Source organism: Genypterus blacodes, unplaced genomic scaffold (assembly GCF_046128005.1).
Source record: "Genypterus blacodes isolate CSIRO-AG114 ecotype Tasmania unplaced genomic scaffold, CSIRO-AGI_Gbla_v1 ptg000129l_1, whole genome shotgun sequence".
Taxonomy (NCBI): domain Eukaryota; kingdom Metazoa; phylum Chordata; class Actinopteri; order Ophidiiformes; family Ophidiidae; genus Genypterus; species Genypterus blacodes.
The window spans coordinates 401,558-421,124 of record NW_027466931.1 but is presented as its reverse complement, the minus strand read 5'-3'; the positions used below and the strand labels follow the sequence as shown (position 1 = coordinate 421,124).

General features: G+C 43.2%; 2 protein-coding genes, 11 non-coding genes and 1 pseudogene across 37 annotated transcripts; 13 read left to right on the top strand and 1 right to left on the bottom strand.

Moving 5' to 3' along the window:
• Positions 1 to 1,405: 1,405 nt before the first annotated feature.
• LOC143010652 (uncharacterized) lies at positions 1,406 to 7,700 on the top strand. Of its 25 annotated transcripts, none has more exons than XM_076163080.1 (14): positions 1,408 to 1,519; positions 2,266 to 2,371; positions 2,509 to 2,709; positions 2,880 to 3,016; positions 3,125 to 3,610; positions 3,802 to 3,912; positions 4,401 to 4,732; positions 4,954 to 5,009; positions 5,230 to 5,285; positions 5,506 to 5,561; positions 5,783 to 6,114; positions 6,336 to 6,391; positions 6,612 to 6,667; positions 6,890 to 7,700. In XM_076163080.1, exons 1-5 carry the CDS (start codon positions 1,482 to 1,484, stop codon positions 3,606 to 3,608), a joined length of 966 nt encoding a protein of 321 aa, XP_076019195.1. In that variant the 5' UTR covers positions 1,408 to 1,481; the 3' UTR covers positions 3,609 to 3,610; positions 3,802 to 3,912; positions 4,401 to 4,732; positions 4,954 to 5,009; positions 5,230 to 5,285; positions 5,506 to 5,561; positions 5,783 to 6,114; positions 6,336 to 6,391; positions 6,612 to 6,667; positions 6,890 to 7,700. The 25 variants fall into 25 exon arrangements, with proteins under 25 accessions (XP_076019209.1, XP_076019195.1, XP_076019187.1 ...); XM_076163072.1 differs by adding an exon at positions 4,124 to 4,179 and having other exon boundaries at positions 4,401 to 4,456; positions 4,677 to 4,732; positions 6,336 to 7,700; XM_076163071.1 differs by having other exon boundaries at positions 4,401 to 4,456; positions 4,677 to 4,732; positions 6,336 to 7,700.
• Positions 3,962 to 4,054, top strand: LOC143010769 (small nucleolar RNA SNORD14). The gene has a single exon (XR_012964857.1). It is a non-coding gene; the product is annotated as a small nucleolar RNA SNORD14 (small nucleolar RNA).
• On the top strand, positions 4,239 to 4,331 carry LOC143010767 (small nucleolar RNA SNORD14). The gene has a single exon (XR_012964856.1). It is a non-coding gene; the product is annotated as a small nucleolar RNA SNORD14 (small nucleolar RNA).
• Positions 4,515 to 4,607, top strand: LOC143010766 (small nucleolar RNA SNORD14). The gene has a single exon (XR_012964855.1). It is a non-coding gene; the product is annotated as a small nucleolar RNA SNORD14 (small nucleolar RNA).
• LOC143010765 (small nucleolar RNA SNORD14) lies at positions 4,792 to 4,884 on the top strand. Its single transcript, XR_012964854.1, has one exon. It is a non-coding gene; the product is annotated as a small nucleolar RNA SNORD14 (small nucleolar RNA).
• On the top strand, positions 5,068 to 5,160 carry LOC143010764 (small nucleolar RNA SNORD14). Its single transcript, XR_012964853.1, has one exon. It is a non-coding gene; the product is annotated as a small nucleolar RNA SNORD14 (small nucleolar RNA).
• Positions 5,344 to 5,436, top strand: LOC143010774 (small nucleolar RNA SNORD14). The gene has a single exon (XR_012964862.1). It is a non-coding gene; the product is annotated as a small nucleolar RNA SNORD14 (small nucleolar RNA).
• On the top strand, positions 5,621 to 5,713 carry LOC143010773 (small nucleolar RNA SNORD14). The gene has a single exon (XR_012964861.1). It is a non-coding gene; the product is annotated as a small nucleolar RNA SNORD14 (small nucleolar RNA).
• LOC143010772 (small nucleolar RNA SNORD14) lies at positions 5,897 to 5,989 on the top strand. Its single transcript, XR_012964860.1, has one exon. It is a non-coding gene; the product is annotated as a small nucleolar RNA SNORD14 (small nucleolar RNA).
• LOC143010771 (small nucleolar RNA SNORD14) lies at positions 6,174 to 6,266 on the top strand. The gene has a single exon (XR_012964859.1). It is a non-coding gene; the product is annotated as a small nucleolar RNA SNORD14 (small nucleolar RNA).
• LOC143010763 (small nucleolar RNA SNORD14) lies at positions 6,450 to 6,542 on the top strand. The gene has a single exon (XR_012964852.1). It is a non-coding gene; the product is annotated as a small nucleolar RNA SNORD14 (small nucleolar RNA).
• Positions 6,727 to 6,819, top strand: LOC143010770 (small nucleolar RNA SNORD14). Its single transcript, XR_012964858.1, has one exon. It is a non-coding gene; the product is annotated as a small nucleolar RNA SNORD14 (small nucleolar RNA).
• Positions 7,701 to 8,086: 386 nt separating the features above from the next.
• Positions 8,087 to 13,098, top strand: rnf175 (ring finger protein 175). The gene is made up of 9 exons (XM_076162909.1): positions 8,087 to 8,174; positions 8,933 to 8,970; positions 9,538 to 9,679; positions 10,454 to 10,608; positions 10,860 to 10,967; positions 11,353 to 11,473; positions 11,632 to 11,765; positions 11,963 to 12,064; positions 12,176 to 13,098. Exons 1-9 carry the CDS (start codon positions 8,154 to 8,156, stop codon positions 12,294 to 12,296), a joined length of 942 nt encoding a protein of 313 aa, XP_076019024.1. The 5' UTR covers positions 8,087 to 8,153; the 3' UTR covers positions 12,297 to 13,098.
• Positions 13,099 to 13,474: 376 nt separating this feature from the next.
• On the bottom strand, positions 13,475 to 18,784 carry LOC143010544 (L-amino-acid oxidase-like; annotated as a pseudogene).
• Positions 18,785 to 19,567: the final 783 nt, after the last annotated feature.

Sequence of the window (19,567 nt, the reverse complement as noted above, 5' to 3'; positions counted from 1 at the left end):
GTGTCTCTCTCTCTCCCTCGCTTTCTCTCTCTGTCTCTCTCTTTGTGTCCCTCTCGCTCCCCTTCATTATATTTACAAATCGTGAATTCGGAATTCTAGATGCAGCGTGAGTTGACTGGTTTGTTGACCTTTGAACCCTTCGTGCCAAGAGAAAATAAGCCTGAATAAAAAAGCAACGTGCTGTGTTTCTGCTTTCATTTTTGTTTGCATCGTACAAACAAAGCTAGAAACCATTCTATGTATTTCTGATCAAAAGCAGCATAATGATGTCTCTGCATGCGTCTCTTCGCGTTTGTACGTCCGTGTTTAGGTGGTTTCCTCTGACGACCGTCAGTAGGGGGCATCATTGCCACTGTGGTCAGGGATGGAACCTCTAGTCTCTGTGGCGATCGTTGGGCTGTTTGTCTAAATATTTGGAACGTTACTTACTGTATAGTAATACGCTACGTATTTTCGGGAATACTATGTTCGGACCGTAGGAGACAGACATTGTAGGGTTGTTTGCCTGTTGACAGCTGAACACGGCAAAGATGATGATGTCAGGCTGAGGCAGGATTCTTAAAATATGTCACAATGATGAGATTTGCAGTTTGGGCGTGTGCATGCGTTGAGCTTGTTGGCATTATTTGCCGTTTATCTGCTCCATCGTTCAGCCGTGCGTCTCTCTGAAGAAGTGACGTACGTCCAGTTACTGCTAGCAGGCTGCATGCTAACATGCAGCACATGCAGGCCTGCACACACACATACTCACACATACACACACACAGACACACACTTGTTCTCTACAGATCACTCTTCATTTGTCCTCGTTCATCCCGTCTATCTGTGCATCCCTTCATCTTGCCTCCTTCCTCCTGCTCCCTCCTCCTCCTTACTTCTCACTCAGAAAAATGCACCATGCCACAGATGCTGCTGTCACCCCCAACATTCCTCCATCCGTCGGTCTCTCCATCCATCCATCCATTCATCCATCCATCCATCCATCCATCCATCCATCCATCCATCCAAAAAAGAGAGACGCCACTCACCATGTTTTCCTAAGAAGCAGGCGATTAGTGTATGTGTGTGTGTGCTTTCCAGCCTCGAGCCATCGAGTCATGATAGCATCTTGTTTGCTCTCGCTCTCCTCTCTCTCTCTCTCTCTGTGTAGGAGGGAGGAGGGAGATCATCGTCACGGCAACACCAGCAGCACCAGCAGCAGGCTGAGGAGGAGGAGGGGGGGAGAGGAGGAGTGAGCTGATTGGCTGATCTGCCTGGTGCTGCTGATGATTCTCTCTAGCTCCGAGTCTCTCTCTCTTTCTCCTTTTCTTTTTCATACCACCTGGTGGCAGTAGTACCACACAAACAAATCACTTGCTATTCGTGTTTTGGCCACGGGGAGAAGAACATATCTTGAGAGCGGAAACCTTTTACACGCCAGAGAAGAAGACGAGAGGCATTAAATTGTGAAAACAAACCGGAAACAGCATTTTCGTGCTGCGATGGACGGTGGAAGTGCCGAAGATGCAGTGTTGAGACGGTAAATATTTATTCAAACTCTAGTTTTCATCCTCAAATGTATGACTTTACTGATTAATCGTGCTGTGTAGACGCGTTTTTGACTGGTCGCTGTGCTCGACGAGTGCATAATGTGACCGATGGCGGCAGATTGCTTCGCTTTTCTGAAAGAGGCACCGCGTGACTCGAGCACATTAAGCGCTTAACTTAACCGTTAAAATCGATCAGCGTGAGGTTATCAAAACGACTTGAAGTACTGTTGGATGCACATTTAGCCGTTGTTCACCCCGGTTAAACAGAATAGTGGTGGATAACGCGGTGGCACTCGTGTGTTGTCGCGATACTTCGAACTCCTCAGCGGTCCTTCGGTAGACATGCCGCACGCGCTGCGCGAGCCAATGCCGGAAAGTTGATTTAAACTGCCGCGAGCCTTGACCCTTTCAGCAACACGCGGTCAACTGAAGAAGAAAATGGCCAATTATCTCGGTTTTCCACCCACAAATAAAATGCAACCTAATTAACTTAAAGTTGAGGTTTATCCAGGTTTTGCCCTTAAGTTGAAGTTGCTGCTGCCCCTAGTTCAGGCCATTTTATTTCTTAATTAGATGACTCGTCACAAACTAGCCTTAAATAACACCTTTAGGGTAGCACGTGGCATTTTCGATCTATTTTAAGTCAGCTGGAGCAAGTGTCTTCATATCTGTTATGTCTACAATAGATCATTACTAGGAACAGGAAAGTTTCAACATGTATGATTTTTTTCCTCAGGAAGCTGACCTTGATAGCGAGACTGAAGCCCTGTGAGAAAAATGAGAAGAGGTTTACCTGCATCAACGCCAATAAGAGGAACATATTGGAGTTTCCTGCTTTGAAGGTCTCACTCAAGGCCCGAGTGTCCATTTTCTGTACAAATACTCATAACCTTGCAAACATAAGAAGCATGCATACACATCATTGTTCCACATGCACAAATGGACGTATTTTCTAATTTGTAAATGTTGTGTTTCTTAGGACTACCTGCCAGAGGGCTATGATTACCATGTCTGCAATTACAAGACTATCAGTGAGTCTGCTGATCATGTGAACTTCAGGGCTGCTTTTCGAATGGCCCTGTCGACAGAGGATGAAATAAAGCTGTGGCTGAGATTGCACAGAGTCACCTGGAGGGTGGACAGAACACATCCAAGAAAGGGCCAGAAAGTTCTTTTCAAGGTGAAGACACTTTGCATTGAACATCCTACAGTTTGGAGGACACTTGAATCAACTTATAATTAGTGTCCATACTGAAGTTGGGAGAATAAACTGTTTCCCAACTACGATGGCCACTGCAGATGAATTAATGACTAACAGCCTAGCAGTAACGCCTGTGTTGTACTTTTAAGGTGGAGTTCAGGTGTCAGCATAACACAAGACCTCGGGGCAGTGAGAAAGCGCCAAGCAGAAGCAAGAACACAAACTGCCCTGCAAAGATGACTGTGACACTCCTACGCACTCAAGTGAGCAGAGGCAGGCAGAGTCTGTAAGTGAGTCCCATTACAACCATAACACTGTGGCCCGCCCCACATTAAGCACTGTCCGGTCCTACGCAGCAAAGAGTAAAAGTAAATTGCCTCAAATGTCTCATCAGAAGCACAGACCCTCACGTGCCAACCTTTCCTACCATGGCGACCATCTGCAGTCACCACAACCACAACATGGACGTGGCTGACGCGTTGAGATGCCGTGACATGGGGGACAAGACGAGAGGGAAACTGACCAAGCACCAAGCCGCTGCTATAGGATTTGCTGAAATGTGCCAGGAGCTGTCAGCCATGATCGACAGCGACTCGTCGTTCACTGCCTCGGCGGTTGCTGCAGTAAAGGCCTTCAAAAAAATCAAAGAAGATCCATCCAAGGTCATGGCAGCCTTGCGGGTGTTTGGTCGCAGCACAAACACCAGCTTGGCATCTGTCAGGTCAAGACGTAGGGTGTGCTTGGGTGAGAGGCGTCGCCTTGCCACAGGACGCCCTGCCAAGGTCACGGCAGCGCCTGAACACGTTAACGGCCATTTGGCACCTGTTCCCCATTGTCGGGCACACCCGGTGTCGGAGGGCAAATGCCACCCAAAATGAAGGTAACAGCGACTGAACGAAGTCTTAACTTAATTCTGTCTTCATTATGGAACAGAGAAGCATGTCTATTGTAAAGCACACTTCAGTTCACATATATGAAAGGGTGCAGGTTTTCCCCCACACATGTGGGGATGCTGGTGGTCCAATGATGTATTGTAGTTTTCACTTGAATAACTAAATTTTTTTGTCACAGAACCTTGCAACCCCACCTCCCCCGCACCCAGGAGCACCTTAGAACCTAAACCAAAAGAGGAAACTTGACGCATCATTCAAGGCTTTTCCCTTTAGCTGTAATGTCAGCAAGGTCAGTCAAGTTTGGTCACGGTTTTTACCTTAAGGGTAAAATGTTTCGTTCGCTGTGATGAAGTCTTTTCCTGCCATTCGTAGTTTCCACCAGAGGTCGAGAGACCAAAGATGGCCCAAACCTTCCTTGGATGTCTGAGCGAACATTGAAAATCGTTTGAATATCTGAGTTTTGGCTTCAGGTGAATCTTCAACTTTCGTTTGACTTTCAGGTTGGAGGAAGACCATGGTCAGCACTCTCAATGACGACGTTGTAGCCTGAAAGCAGGTTTGTTTGAACTCATCCACCAATGGATCTAGTGATCCAACCTTTGACCTGGTACGCCCTCGCTGTGATGAAGTCTTTTCCTGCCATTCGTAGTTTCCACCAGAGGTCGAGAGACCAAAGATGGCCCAAACCTTCCTTGGATGTCTGAGCGAACATTGAAAATCGTTTGAATATCTGAGTTTTGGCTTCAGGTGAATCTTCAACTTTCGTTTGACTTTCAGGTTGGAGAAAGACCGTGGTCACCGCTCTCAATGACAACGTGGCACCCTGAAATTAGGTTTGTTTGAACTCGTCCACCAATGCATCTAGTGATCCGACCTTTGCCCCCGATGCCCTCGCTGTGATGAAGTCTTTTCCTGCCATTCGTAGTTTCCACCAGAGGTCGAGAGACCAAAGATGGCCCAAACCTTCCTTGGATGTCTGAGCGAACATTGAAAATCGTTTGAATATCTGAGTTTTGGCTTCAGGTGAATCTTCAACTTTCGTTTGACTTTCAGGTTGGAGGAAGACCATGGTCAGCACTCTCAATGACGACGTTGCAGCCTGAAAGCAGGTTTGTTTGAACTCATCCACCAATGGATCTAGTGATCCAACCTTTGACCTGGTACGCCCTCGCTGTGATGAAGTCTTTTCCTGCCATTCGTAGTTTCCACCAGAGGTCGAGAGACCAAAGATGGCCCAAACCTTCCTTGGATGTCTGAGCGAACATTGAAAATCGTTTGAATATCTGAGTTTTGGCTTCAGGTGAATCTTCAACTTTCGTTTGACTTTCAGGTTGGAGAAAGACCGTGGTCACCGCTCTCAATGACAACGTGGCACCCTGAAATTAGGTTTGTTTGAACTCGTCCACCAATGCATCTAGTGATCCGACCTTTGCCCCCGATGCCCTCGCTGTGATGAAGTCTTTTCCTGCCATTCGTAGTTTCCACCAGAGGTCGAGAGACCAAAGATGGCCCAAACCTTCCTTGGATGTCTGAGCGAACATTGAAAATCGTTTGAATATCTGAGTTTTGGCTTCAGGTGAATCTTCAACTTTCGTTTGACTTTCAGGTTGGAGAAAGACCGTGGTCACCGCTCTCAATGACAACGTGGCACCCTGAAATTAGGTTTGTTTGAACTCGTCCACCAATGCATCTAGTGATCTGACCTTTGCCCCCGATGCCCTCGCTGTGATGAAGTCTTTTCCTGCCATTCGTAGTTTCCACCAGAGGTCGAGAGACCAAAGATGGCCCAAACCTTCCTTGGATGTCTGAGCGAACATTGAAAATCGTTTGAATATCTGAGTTTTGGCTTCAGGTGAATCTTCAACTTTCGTTTGACTTTCAGGTTGGAGGAAGACCATGGTCAGCACTCTCAATGACGACGTTGCAGCCTGAAAGCAGGTTTGTTTGAACTCATCCACCAATGGATCTAGTGATCCAACCTTTGACCTGGTACGCCCTCGCTGTGATGAAGTCTTTTCCTGCCATTCGTAGTTTCCACCAGAGGTCGAGAGACCAAAGATGGCCCAAACCTTCCTTGGATGTCTGAGCGAACATTGAAAATCGTTTGAATATCTGAGTTTTGGCTTCAGGTGAATCTTCAACTTTCGTTTGACTTTCAGGTTGGAGAAAGACCGTGGTCACCGCTCTCAATGACAACGTGGCACCCTGAAATTAGGTTTGTTTGAACTCGTCCACCAATGCATCTAGTGATCCGACCTTTGCCCCCGATGCCCTCGCTGTGATGAAGTCTTTTCCTGCCATTCGTAGTTTCCACCAGAGGTCGAGAGACCAAAGATGGCCCAAACCTTCCTTGGATGTCTGAGCGAACATTGAAAATCGTTTGAATATCTGAGTTTTGGCTTCAGGTGAATCTTCAACTTTCGTTTGACTTTCAGGTTGGAGGAAGACCATGGTCAGCACTCTCAATGACGACGTTGCAGCCTGAAAGCAGGTTTGTTTGAACTCATCCACCAATGGATCTAGTGATCCAACCTTTGACCTGGTACGCCCTCGCTGTGATGAAGTCTTTTCCTGCCATTCGTAGTTTCCACCAGAGGTCGAGAGACCAAAGATGGCCCAAACCTTCCTTGGATGTCTGAGCGAACATTGAAAATCGTTTGAATATCTGAGTTTTGGCTTCAGGTGAATCTTCAACTTTCGTTTGACTTTCAGGTTGGAGAAAGACCGTGGTCACCGCTCTCAATGACAACGTGGCACCCTGAAATTAGGTTTGTTTGAACTCGTCCACCAATGCATCTAGTGATCCGACCTTTGCCCCCGATGCCCTCGCTGTGATGAAGTCTTTTCCTGCCATTCGTAGTTTCCACCAGAGGTCGAGAGACCAAAGATGGCCCAAACCTTCCTTGGATGTCTGAGCGAACATTGAAAATCGTTTGAATATCTGAGTTTTGGCTTCAGGTGAATCTTCAACTTTCGTTTGACTTTCAGGTTGGAGGAAGACCATGGTCAGCACTCTCAATGACGACGTTGCAGCCTGAAAGCAGGTTTGTTTGAACTCATCCACCAATGGATCTAGTGATCCAACCTTTGACCTGGTACGCCCTCGCTGTGATGAAGTCTTTTCCTGCCATTCGTAGTTTCCACCAGAGGTCGAGAGACCAAAGATGGCCCAAACCTTCCTTGGATGTCTGAGCGGAAATATATTTTGTGAACCAATTCTAAGCCAGTTTGCCTTCATGTTGGCTCATCCTGATTTCTCCCACTAGGTATGCAGCGATGATCCACCGGCACCATGGAGCAGCACTGCACCAGATTTTACTTAAGTGTGTTCACAATTTGCAAACAGGAAAATGCTTGAAATATTTTATTTTATTGTTTTTTTAAAAGTGCTGTTTAGATGGTCAAAGATAAATAAAGTACCTACCACATAGACCTCAACAATCAGTCTTAAATAGCTTGGGTCAAATTGACCCAAGGTCAAGAAGTTTGTAAATTTGAGTATAATATGAGGGTTAAACATAGAATGAAAAGTCTTGTTTGGTTTTATCTGAACTAATGCCGATTGCCAGGTTTGAATGACTGTAGGTCCAAATACTTACTCGGTCCCAAAATTTGAGCTGTTGGCCCAGAGAGCCTGAATTTGCTGCAGACCATGGTTGTGGACTCAAAGGGTTCTTAAGATAGGAGGCGGTGTGTCCATCAAAGGTGCAGGAACTGATGGAGCAGTATGGGAGGACCTGCAGTTGGTTCTGGAAGGTGTAGGATGGGCTGGGTGTCTGGGAAGGGGAGCTGCCCTCGATAATCTCAAGCACCTCTCCACTGTAACTATCCAGTGCCCACTAGATTTAATTAACAATTTGCAAGAACAGGTCTGTGAACATGTTCTGTTTATAAAATTCAAATAAGATAATTAGTAAATGAAAACACAACTGCAACTTATGGTAATTGCAGTGAACAGACCTTTTGTAGTAAAATAAAACACAGAACTTTCCTTTAAAATGAATCAAACTGAAGACATCACTGGAACCTTCTGTGAAAAAACATTGTATTGTGTATAAATAAAACTACAAACCTGAATTTGTCTGAGTTATCCCTTAAGCTTATGGTTTCAATGAAAAGGTTAAGTCAAGATTTCACACCTATTGTCTATTTGATCAATAACAATTACCTGTCTTGTGTAATGAGACCTGGATATTACTATGTTCCTACGCACTACATGTGTACATGTACATGGGTGTTCAGAGAGGTGTGGGTGTGATCAATGAGAACCCAATGCAATCAAACCTTGTATGTTTTTAAATTCCTTGTTTTCAGTCATGTGTGCCTCTTGTACACAAATGCAATGTTGACGTGAAGGCTGGATCAATATTTGTTGAATTCAGTAAATTCACTATTGATGTATTTCCGCTGCTGGGGTACATTTAGCGCCCGTTTCAATTTTCTCGTCAATTTTGTCCGTGTTCACGTTCCGTACCCGGTGCTGTAACTGGAGCTGCTAGCTTCTGCTATCCGGCTGAAAAATAAAACAGAATGGCGGGTGTTCAACCTCAGGTAAGGAATTGCAGACAAGACGCAAAACCACGTCAAGAAATGTTTGCGTGGAAATGACGTGGACTCGGTAGCTGACGAGTGTGAAAGATGCTAATCCAGGTCAGCTGTTACTGTCAACAAACCGCTGTTACGACGTGGCAGCGACGAAGAGCCAAGATGAGGCGAAATAACAACTCATCAGTCACACTATGACTTGTTGACAAACGCCTGATTTAAAATCTGTTTCTACACCTGATTCCAATTGCATTTTATGTGCCGTAAACTGCACTGATTTGTAAACTGGGATTATTTGCAAACCTGCCGGATATCCTGTTTTCTTAAATGTTTCTGATTCTAGAATATATACTTTTTTTTTGCAGTAAATGAATAATTCTGAAATAGGGATTCTAGACAGCAAACTCTCAAAATAAGGTAAACAAAAACATTAACTGGAAATAAAGGCAGAAGTCGCCAAGAGAAGAATGATGGAAACAAATCCTCCTCCATCCTAAAAAATGCAGTGATTAGGGGAAAAAAACATTTATGCAAGAAGACTACCGCAGGATTAGGGTCACTGTTGGCAGAAAAATACAGGGATGAGGAATGTTGTGAGGAGGAAGTTGTAATAAATACCTGTGAAAAGTTTAAATCAATTGATGAATAAATCACAAATATGACTTCAGACTTCAGAGAGTCATATGTAGTCATAGTGTAGGTCATTGTAACCTACATAATCTGCCCGCTGAGACGCCTCTCGCTCTTCTCTATTTCTGTTTTAGGACGATCTGCTAAGGATGACCCACAGAGAAAACTGGAAGTGAGTCAACGGTTTTCTCTTCCACTCTGCTAAAAAAAACAATTCTATGAATTCTGTGTGTTTTCCTACACATCTCTTACCAGCACCATCCTAGTGTTACTAGTACCACTGTTAATCCTACACAGACTATTACTAACTCTGTGACTTGTATTGTTAGTATCACTGCTGCTACTTTTGGCACTCGTGCTGTGGTGTTAACAAGTTAACCACCCTGAACTGCCATAGAAACCATTACACCTAACAACTGCCTCAAACATTAAAGCAACAAAACCTTACAGAACCACTCAGACTGCCATGCTAACCACTGAGAAACAATTTAGCCATGTAGACTTGCCCAGTCACCCATAATTGCAATAACAGTGACACCTTATTTATCTCTCAGAACAGCTTAGCAACCACCCATGATCACCAGACAATCACAGACACAATTCACAAACACTGTTGACAACCAGACGCAATTACTAATTATTAATTATTATTAGTAGTAGTAGTAGTAATTATTAAAATCTAATAGCTAATTAAATCTTTTTCACGTACATTCTTCTGTTGCTGCTCTCGTCTGCTCAGGGTTCAGCACGAGCGTCTGCACGTGAAGCACAGGGGTCACGAGGCGATGCATGCAGAGATGGTCCTCATCCTCATCGCCACGCTGGTGGTGGCGCAGATCGTGCTGGTGCAGTGGAAACAGCGACACCACAGGTCGTACAATGTAAGTGCAAGGCTGAAGTTGGTCGCCCGCAGATATTTGTGAAGTATAGGATTCTTAAGGAAAGCCTACATTGACAGAAAAATGTGCAAACTAATATATGAATTATTAGGAAATATAAGTATGGTTTCTATGAGTCCATTAAAAGTAAAAAAAAATCTAATTAGGATTCTGACACATCTTAAAGATTCATTGGACGAGTCCCCAGGGCAGACCGCATGGACCCCGCTTGATTACCTCTCAATGGTTCTAGGCCCTCTTGAACATTCTCTTCAAAGTTCTTTTCAACTTTTTGTGACAGTACTGGTAGACCCTCGGCCTGGTGCCGGTACTTGCCACCCGCTCCAGGCTGTGGCGCTGGGCTTCTTCCTCTTTGCTGGTCGCTACTAAGGGAAACCTAGTTACTTTCTTTTCTTCCTCTTAGTATTATGGTTAAATTCAGCGGGTTGTCTGGTCTGATCTGAGGTTGTATGTATAATGTACCAAATGCATCGATGCAGTGGAAAAGGAATATTGGTAATGCTTTTGAATTTCAGGTTCAATACTTTAATTCTTCTGACAACTCTACAAACAATCTGGTACCCCAGCTCGCTTCCAACCTCGCATTGGCTCAGAACTTATCAATCAATCTGCCAAAAAATAAAATGTGAACTTTGTTATGTTTAACCTGTCAATGTCTTAAATGGTGTATGTAGTGAATGGTGGTCGTGTGTATTTTGTGTGTCGTTCATCATGTGAATGAATAGTACAGCCATGTTTGTGTGTGTGTGCGCTCAGCTGGTCACTCTGGTCCAGATGTGGGTCGTCCCACTGTACTTCACCATCAAACTATACTGGTGGAGGTTTCTGTCCATGTGGGGCATGTTCTCCGTCATCACCAGCTACATCATCTTCAGAGCCACTCGCAAGCCGCTGTCCTGCGCCACGCCCAGGTAAGGGGGAAGAGTTAAAGCACGCAGCAGGCAAAAAGGAGCAACTTTATTTTTGTCTCTCAATTCCATTTTGAAAATCGCACATTCCGTAAACAAGTGGCAAATCACTTGACAGCTGCACCGTCTCATACTAACTACTAGATGTCCACATTTACTGTAAACTACAATACAAACAAGAAACGAAAACCTTTCCACATTTTGCATGAAATTAAAATGAGGTGGAAAAGACAAAAACTTATTTTTGGTTTCAGGATGGTGTACAAGTGGTTCTTGCTGATCTATAAGCTGAGTTATGCAGTGGGAGTCTTGGGCTACTTGGCCATCATGTTCACCATGTTTGGCTTCAACATTTTCTTCAGGTGAGTCATGTGCTGTGTTGACTTTTGTTTTCCTATGTTTGTTATGAAATTTCAAACTTGAAATGGAAACGACATGTTTTGCATAAATACCGCTTGAGGCATGTCGATTTAAGATTGAATTTTTGTGCGTTTCTGTTTATCGCGACATGAGACGCCAAGCAAGCGACATTAGACAATAAATCCACTTCTATGTTTAATGGCACTTCTGTACAGGAGTGAGCATTGTGGAAACAGCAGGTGAGACTTTTGTAGACTTTAAAATAATTTGCATAGGGTATTGCACAAAACCACCAAGGGAAACCTGGCAAGTGAGACAGACTGGAGATGCAGAGGGTCTTTCCTTGTTCTCTTTTACTCTCAATCCTTTCTTTCCATCATTCTTTAGAATCAAAGCGGAAGACTCCATGGACATCGGGGTCATCATGCTGTTTTATGGGCTGTATTATGGCGTCATGGGCAGAGACTTTGCAGAGATCTGCTCTGACTACATGGCCTCCACCATCGGGGTAAAAGAGAAATAGTACTCCGTCCCTCCAGCCAAAGCTGTTCTACAAACCCAACAACTTACCAAGACACTGAATGTTGTTTTCTTATCCAGTTGTAATACATAACGCATAATATGTTATACATGTAATATAATACATTGTTGTTTGTTTGTGTTCAGTACTACAGCAAAGGTGGCATGCCCAGCAGGAGTCTGACTGACGACATCTGTGCAGTGTGCGGTCAGAGAATCCTGGTAGATGTAGAAGACGAAGGCTTCATAGAAGACACCTACCAGCTCTCCTGTGGACACATGTATCCTTGTGGTCCCACGTAGGACAGCAGAGTGCTCATCCATGTCCATTGTCAACTCAGCCACGCTGCTTTTTGTTCCCTCCTTCTGTCCTTCATTGCCCCCTCTTTTTGTGCTCACTTTTCCTTCTTAAGACCCTATTGCGAAAGAAAACTAGATCAATGGCCATTATTGTGCCTTAACTTCCCCCTCCCCTAAGATTCCACGAGTTCTGCATCCGCGGTTGGTGCATTGTGGGTAAGAAGCAAACCTGTCCTTACTGCAATGAGAAGGTCGACTTAAAGAGGATGATGAACAACCCGTATCCTTTTACACAGAGACAATCTGATGAAGATGTTGTACTGTTGCAAAGTGTCTCCTGTCATCAGTCCTCTAACTGAGCATGCTCCTTAATTCCTTCCTGTCTGGCCAGTTGGGAGAAGACGCATGTTCTGTATGGACAACTGCTTGATTGGCTCAGATACCTCGTTGCTTGGCAACCTATCATCATTGGAATCGTTCATGGGATTAATTTCTCACTGGGCCTTGAATAGTGCCATGAGGAACACTCCTTAAGTGCAGGAGTACAGCTTCAAGCCAAGTAACGTGCAAGAAATGACATTTTGGCTGCAAAATGTGCGTAGCATTATGAGGAATTGATTTGGGCTGCTCTTAACTCTTTTGCTTGTTACATTTACATATCTAGCATCCGCTTCAGAACAGTCTGAGGTGCTGAGGACTCTGATGTTGATCTGCTGCCATCTTGTATAGAGTAGTTTATTAGTAACGTAAAAAACAACATTTGACACATGAGTGAATATCATACGATCTATTTATTATTTTTTAAATACTTCTGATAAAGAAATGCTGACTTTTATACTGTCACACAAAACTTGCTTTCATTTGCACACTCCATGCATCACTCTGTGTGGAAAACCACTGTACTTAGGAAATAATAAGAATTATAATTAGAAACAACAAACACATAAATAATCAACATATTTGACGTCTTGGTTTTACAAACTGACAGTACTTTAGGATTAGCATACATGATTCTATTCATGTGACAGGAGATCTTATACAAACATTTTGTATGTATCCCTAAATGACTCCTAAAAATAGATAATTAGCATTTTTGTGTTACGTTTATTTCAGTTTGAAATAACAAAGTTGTTGTGTTTACCAGTGCCAAAACGAGATTTTTTCATCGTACAAGTTAACTCTTAAGTGCCATAGCACCACCTGCTCCTCTATATATCATACTTTAGATTTTGGAAGTACATTTGAATTTCAATCATTTGTACATGAATTATAATTTAAATGAGTAGTTGATTGAAATGCGGTTACAGACGTGATTTCTTATGAGAAAAAGAACACAATTAAGTGGTTATTACATACAGTACACTGTATGTAAGTAATGTTACTATTGATATGTTTCTTTGCTTTGTGGTTGTGTTGTGTCACAACTAGAAGGTACTGAGTTCTGGTCCTCTTCGTGTGAAAAATAATTTGAAACAGAAGTGATTAGGGAATATTTTATTAGAACAAGAAACATCAGGAATCATGTTGCTGCAGATTGAGTCAATAGGACTACAAACCCAGAAAGTCAACACCAAACATCTCCAGAATACTCAAACTTATATAAACCTAGTTTGGATTTGATTTTCCAGAAAATTGTAACATTTTGTAAAATTGGAATAGTGCTTTAAAAAAGTGCTTGCGTGAAAACATAAAAATGAAGCATCTCATCTGTGAATACAATACAGAATACATTTGGAAAGCTGTTTTGTACATGTTTACAGTTTGTGTTTATACGTCTGTTTTAATTTTGTAAGAAAGTGCAGGTGTCGGCATCTGGAACCAAATCTCTCCTCAGGCTCACAGTGCTCAACTCAAATTACTGCACATCTCAATTTTGTATTTAATAAATGTGTCTAAAACCAAATCATGTTGTGGAAGAATGGATTGTAGTATTTGATTGGCAGCCTGATTGCAGCTGCCAGCACTAAGGAATGGAAAGAGAAACTGTGCTACCAGTGTGGCATACAAATAAAATTTGTGACATGAAGTACAAATGATCTAATAATGAAGTACAACATTGAACAAGAGAAATCCCAGCCGGCTACAAGAGAACAAAGAGTGCTAGGTGGTACTGAAGTGGTACTGAAACAAAACCAGAAATATGAAAAGTTATTCCTGTGACCTTAAACTTAAAGAATTCTGCCTGTAAGCAAACAACCTTACAACTCATATCTTACATGGACACGGGTTCAGGTTTGCCTCTCTGTTGATGTTTTTTGCAGCCCTGATGGCAGATTTCATGGCTGTTTCGATCCACGCGTGAGGAAATGCGGTGTGTTCTCCCGCAAAGTGCACCCTCTTCTCCCTTCTGAACAGCTCCTTAGCATATTTTAAATGCTGATAAGGTGTGAAGAGGGCGAAGGCGCCCAGGCTGTAAGGATCCAGGCTCCACTTCTTCACCACCACTCCTGTGCACAGATCCCTAACGTACTCACCATGGATCTGCACCAAATCTTTCAGAACTAGCTCTTTCAGATCTTCATCACTCACACCTTGAAAGAGGCGGGAGTCATCAGACCAAGTGTACGAGGCGAGCAGGACACCAATGTTTGGGAAAACCTGGGAAACTGTGGCTGGGGTAGTAGATGTAACGAGATGGTCTGTCAGTGATGCTCTTCCCTCCTCTGATGCCGTCCTTCTCCCAGAACTTCTCGCTGAAGGTCAGGATGACTTTAGTGGAGCTGTCGTAGTGCACCGCTCTCAGGGCCTTCATCTTCTCTTGTGAAAGAGGTGGCTGGAAGTCCATGAGGAGGGCTGCTTTGGCTGTGGTTGTGACCAGGACGTGGTCTGCAGATAGATCAGTCAAAGAGGAATGATCGTCTGTCTGGTAAGATACGATCACTCCCTTATGTGATTGACTGATGCTTTTGACCTTGGAGTTGAGGAGGATGGGGACATCGAGCACACCAAGGAAAGCTTTGGCTAGAAGGTCTGACCCACCAGTCACTTCATAGTACCTTTAAAGGGATAAGACATTAATTAATATTTTGACATAGAAATTGTGGTGTCCACTGGTTAGTGTGAATCCCATGATATCCGACACAAAAATGGAAAGCAACCAAGTACATTTAAATTTAAATCCAATATACAACTCCAACAACATTCAAATTTTTCCATTGAATGTTGTATTTTTACTTTTTTGTTTTTGCATTGCTCTCTTCGGGTCTAACTGTTAATGCAAAAACATATCAAATCAAGTCTTCTTCTTCCATGTAGCATTAACAATTGTCGGTTTATGGATCTACAGTTGAGTTTTCTTACTTGGTATCGTCGCTGATGTCACTCTGGTCATAGATCAGCTCGGTCAGCGCTGTGTACATCATGCTCTGTTCATTCAGCAGCTCTCCGATCATCGTCACTGCTTCTTCACTAAGACCACCTTCCCTCAATAGATATTCCTATAGAAACAGTTGGCCAGATGTTTATACAGTGGAGGCTTCCACTGGAGGCCTTATACAAGTGGAGGCCTTCTATTTTCTGCTCACCATAGCTGTCCCTAATCACTGATTGCAGTGATTTCCTCAGGGCCTCGTCCTCGGTCCTTTACAATTCCCTTCACTTATGTCTCTGTGCTAAGGACTTAATTATATTCACTGCTTGTTTATGACATGAGAAAATCGGTCATACTTTACCTTTACTGAATAGTGGTCGAACTGTCTCAATGCAGCGCTGCAGCCATGCTTCACCACGAAATCTCGCACCTACAGCATAAAATAATTTATTTGATGTTGCAGCTTGCCAGTCTCCTATACATTAAGTTGACTGAGACTTGGATTATGAACAAGCTGCATACCTGCCGTCCCTCTTTTCCTACCTTCTGCAGAGCATGCTTCAGCAGCTGGTCCGCAGACTTGCCTCTTTCTCCTTTTGGTAGCTTGTATTGCAGTATGTCAGGGTTCGCTTGTACCTCGTGTGTTCTCTTACGCAGCCCGTGTATGAGGTAGAAAGTGTTGCCGTCATCCATGATGAACTCGTTCAGCTTGACATTAAGAGATTTAGTAAACGACAACACAATCCTGTAGAGAGAATAGATGATGGCCTTTATGTTGCGTTACAATTTTGAGGTACTAGTACATTTGGACTTGAGTATTCTTTTAGTGCTTTTAACTACTTGAGTTTTTCCATATTTCTTCTTTGGGGTGTAGAATTTCTCAAGGCTTTAATTTGTTTTGTTAGCTTGATTTTAGACTTTAGAGCAGGAGTCTCCAACCTTTTTGTCTCTGGGAGCTACTTTGACAAAATAAAAGTGTGAGCGTGAGCTACTCATGTTTTACATTATTAGTAACATTTGTCCACATGGCTGATTCTCGATGTTAGTGAGATGAAAGAGAGTGTGGTACTGTTTTCATGAGGAATTAAAATAGTTCTGGAATGTTCTTGCAGTGAAGCACGTTCAAAGTCGTACAGTTTTGGAATGTGTTTGTTTTCCTGTTTGGAAGAACATAGACTGGATTGAGAGCCTGGCTGGAGCTTCTTTTTTCTTCCAACTGAACTGTTGGATGCACGGTTCTCATGTCTGTGAAGGTTTTTGTGTGGACCCTGCTCGACGTGACGGCTTCATTCTGCATTCTGCCTTTATGTTGTCACAATTGTTAAAATGCATCGAAATGCTGCTCCCTTTTCCCCCCCGGCTGTCACTCATCTCTGCTTCTCTCTGTCCTGATCTGTCCTGTAGTAGACCGTTAGCACGCCCCGCCCCTCCCTGCTTGATGTTATGATCCTTGTCTGTCTTCAAGTGAATCGGTCGAACGGAACATCAGTTCAAACATTCAGTCTTCCCCGTGTTCATGGCAAGGAGAAGACCATCCTATCATTCTGTCTTGTATTAAGTTGCAGAAAAAAATAAAGACGGCTCTCGGACCGGAGCCGGCTCCCATCGTTCACCTTCGCTAACGACACATGACGACCTGCTAGCAGCCGGAAAGTCCCGTGAAAAGTTGCTGTGGACTTTGGTGAAATGGCGCTCCACAGACGCGTTCGCAATGAGACACGCATGAATTCCTCAAAAATGAATTCCTCAAGTTCAAATTCTTTGAACCTCAGGCGAGCTACTCAGAACCGGGTCGGGAGCTACCGCTAGCGACCCGGCGACGTGTTGGCGACCCCTGCTCTAGAGTAACTCTTGTGCAAACCTCAGTAACTTAAGTACATTAAACCAAGCTAGGGTTGAGTTATATCTTCCCGATCACAAACATACAGCATACTGTCAAATTTAACATTTGTTTAGATTTATTATATTGATAGTAATCACTGGTGTCTGTGCATCTGTTGTCTGTGATGACTTCAACAATTGTAATCTGATTTGGTTCATATTTAGTCTTTTGACATTCCTTTGTTTTTTGCTATAATGTTGAGTGGCCGTGGCTCATTCTTCAAAAAGTGACTATATCATTTTTACTGTCACCAGTTGTGGTGCACAATTGCGCTCACATCAACTGCAAAAAGGACATGTGCTGACCTGATGGTTGCGCTGCAACAACACAAGAAATGTTTTGAGCCGCCTACAGAAAACATGCAGAGCTTATTGCATTTGGCATAGCAACTCTCTAATTGCATTTCTAGTCATACATGTAAATGCACCTCATTAGAAATTGTTGACACATGAACTGACAACCATTTTTGCTTACTGATGAAAACTTGGGATCCTCATGGCTCCCATTTCAGCGTACCAGCCCTCTTTTTCATTCCTGTACGTCTCTACTCGTCCTCCCACTCGACCGCTGGCCTCTAACAAAGTCACCTGTTCAAGCACAACAAAACAACATGGCACTCATTCTCCTAAAGAATCTTAATAGAAGAAAGAATTCATAGTAATCACTCTTTTGTGATGAGAGTTAGTCTTTGTTGTACCCTGTGTCCTGCGTCGTGCAGTAATTTGGCTGCTGTCAGTCCGGCCATCCCCGCCCCGACGATAGCGACATGATGCGACGCGTTGATGTGAGGAAGGCCGTTCTTCACAGTGTGCAGCAGCTCTTTGTAGTCTTTGTCCTCCAGAAATTCAGCCAGATGTTCCTTCAGGGCAGAAGCAGGATGGTGCTGGGACATCTTAAGCAGCAGAACAGTGACGCCTAGTGGAGGAAACACACACACACACACACACACACACACACACACACACACACACAATAGATGATCCTTGGTGGTTTTGTTTTTCATTCTCTAATTCAGTTCTTTTGTGAAGCTGTCACATGTCCTCCTGGAAAGTCCGATAAAACCTGACCCCTTTATTTCATCATATAGTGATGAAACCAAAAGCAGAACTATGTAGAGTGTATGCTCATAATGTGAGTCATGACCGCAGACGGGGAAACGATAGATGAGGGGACAGCGAAGAGACCGACTACAGCAATGTAGAGTCTGTGATCTGCAGTTTAAAAAAGGCAAATCAGCAAAAACTAAAGCATTGAAGACTATTTAGATGATCAGATCATTATAATAAAACCCAGAACCAAACTTCTCTAATCCACCAATGTGTTTCTGCAGCTTCTGTATGTTTAAACTGGTTTGAATCTTGAAATTAACAATCAACTTCATGTTTTCACTCAAATATTTGTATTAACGCTGTAAATTGAGGCAAGAAAAGGTTAATGGACAGAAAAGCAACTTTAATTCAGAGAATCTGATATTCCAATGACTTCATTGAGCTTATAACAACAATATCAGGGCAAAACACTCACCGAATATACATTTCAGCACATGTGGATCCATCTCAGTAAAAAAGAGCCGATAGATATCAAATATTTTCTTACTTAGTGTTTTCAAGTATTTGCTGCCACATTAACCTCAAATTCAAATTACCTGAGGTAAAGTTGAATCAGTGTTTTTGAAATGTGAACAAATATTACTTAAATTGCATCAGATAGTAAATGTTTGCGTTCTTACCTTGTGTGGAGCCTCTGGGGCAGATTGTGCTGCTGAGATTTCCCTTGACGTTCACTCCTCCAAGCAGAGAAGCTGAGGAGGTCCAGTGATTATAAACTATATTTTGATTGCGCAACATCAACTGGCAATGATAAGAACAGGATTCATTCATTCATTAATTTAGGTCATGACGTGTCTGTCAATGATCCATCATGTGGTTTTAAAGTCGTAATCTTCTCAAGCAATCAAAAACACACTTGCTGGTTGATTATTAGCTGGTTGCTAAAAAGTTAAAATATCAAAAAGCTCCCCGTCGTGAATTGTTTGTGAACTTCCCTCTTACATTCTGTCCATCGTCACAACATCACTAGTTTCAAGCTGCCCTGCTATCATGTGACTAAAAGAATGAAGTTCTTTACGTTCTAATTGTGAAATATGCGTCAAGATAACACATGCATCCCCTCTAGACTAATTCTATCATCTTCACCATCTTCAGCAATCTGAGCAAACCAGTCTTGCCCACAACAAAGAATCCATGGGCGTTTCCCCTCCTAGTAGTTCCTTGTTTTAATTAAACAGTTTGCCACCTTCTCTGCGACATACAGTACATTCCTACACAAATTCGTTTCACACTGCAGTAGCCTGACCAGTGCTTCCCATTCCAGATGTCGTCGGCAAAGGTGAATCAACAGTCATCGTGACATTTACGTACGCCAGACTGTGTCTATACAAGATACATTATCTCATAGAGCTACGAGCTCTACAGCTCTAAATCTAGTCTCTCTTTGGCGAGTGTCCATTTATTTGTCCAAACATGCCTGTAAACATGCATGACCTCGTCACCACGCTCACTGTGATTGGCTGCGGCCTGATAACAGTAATG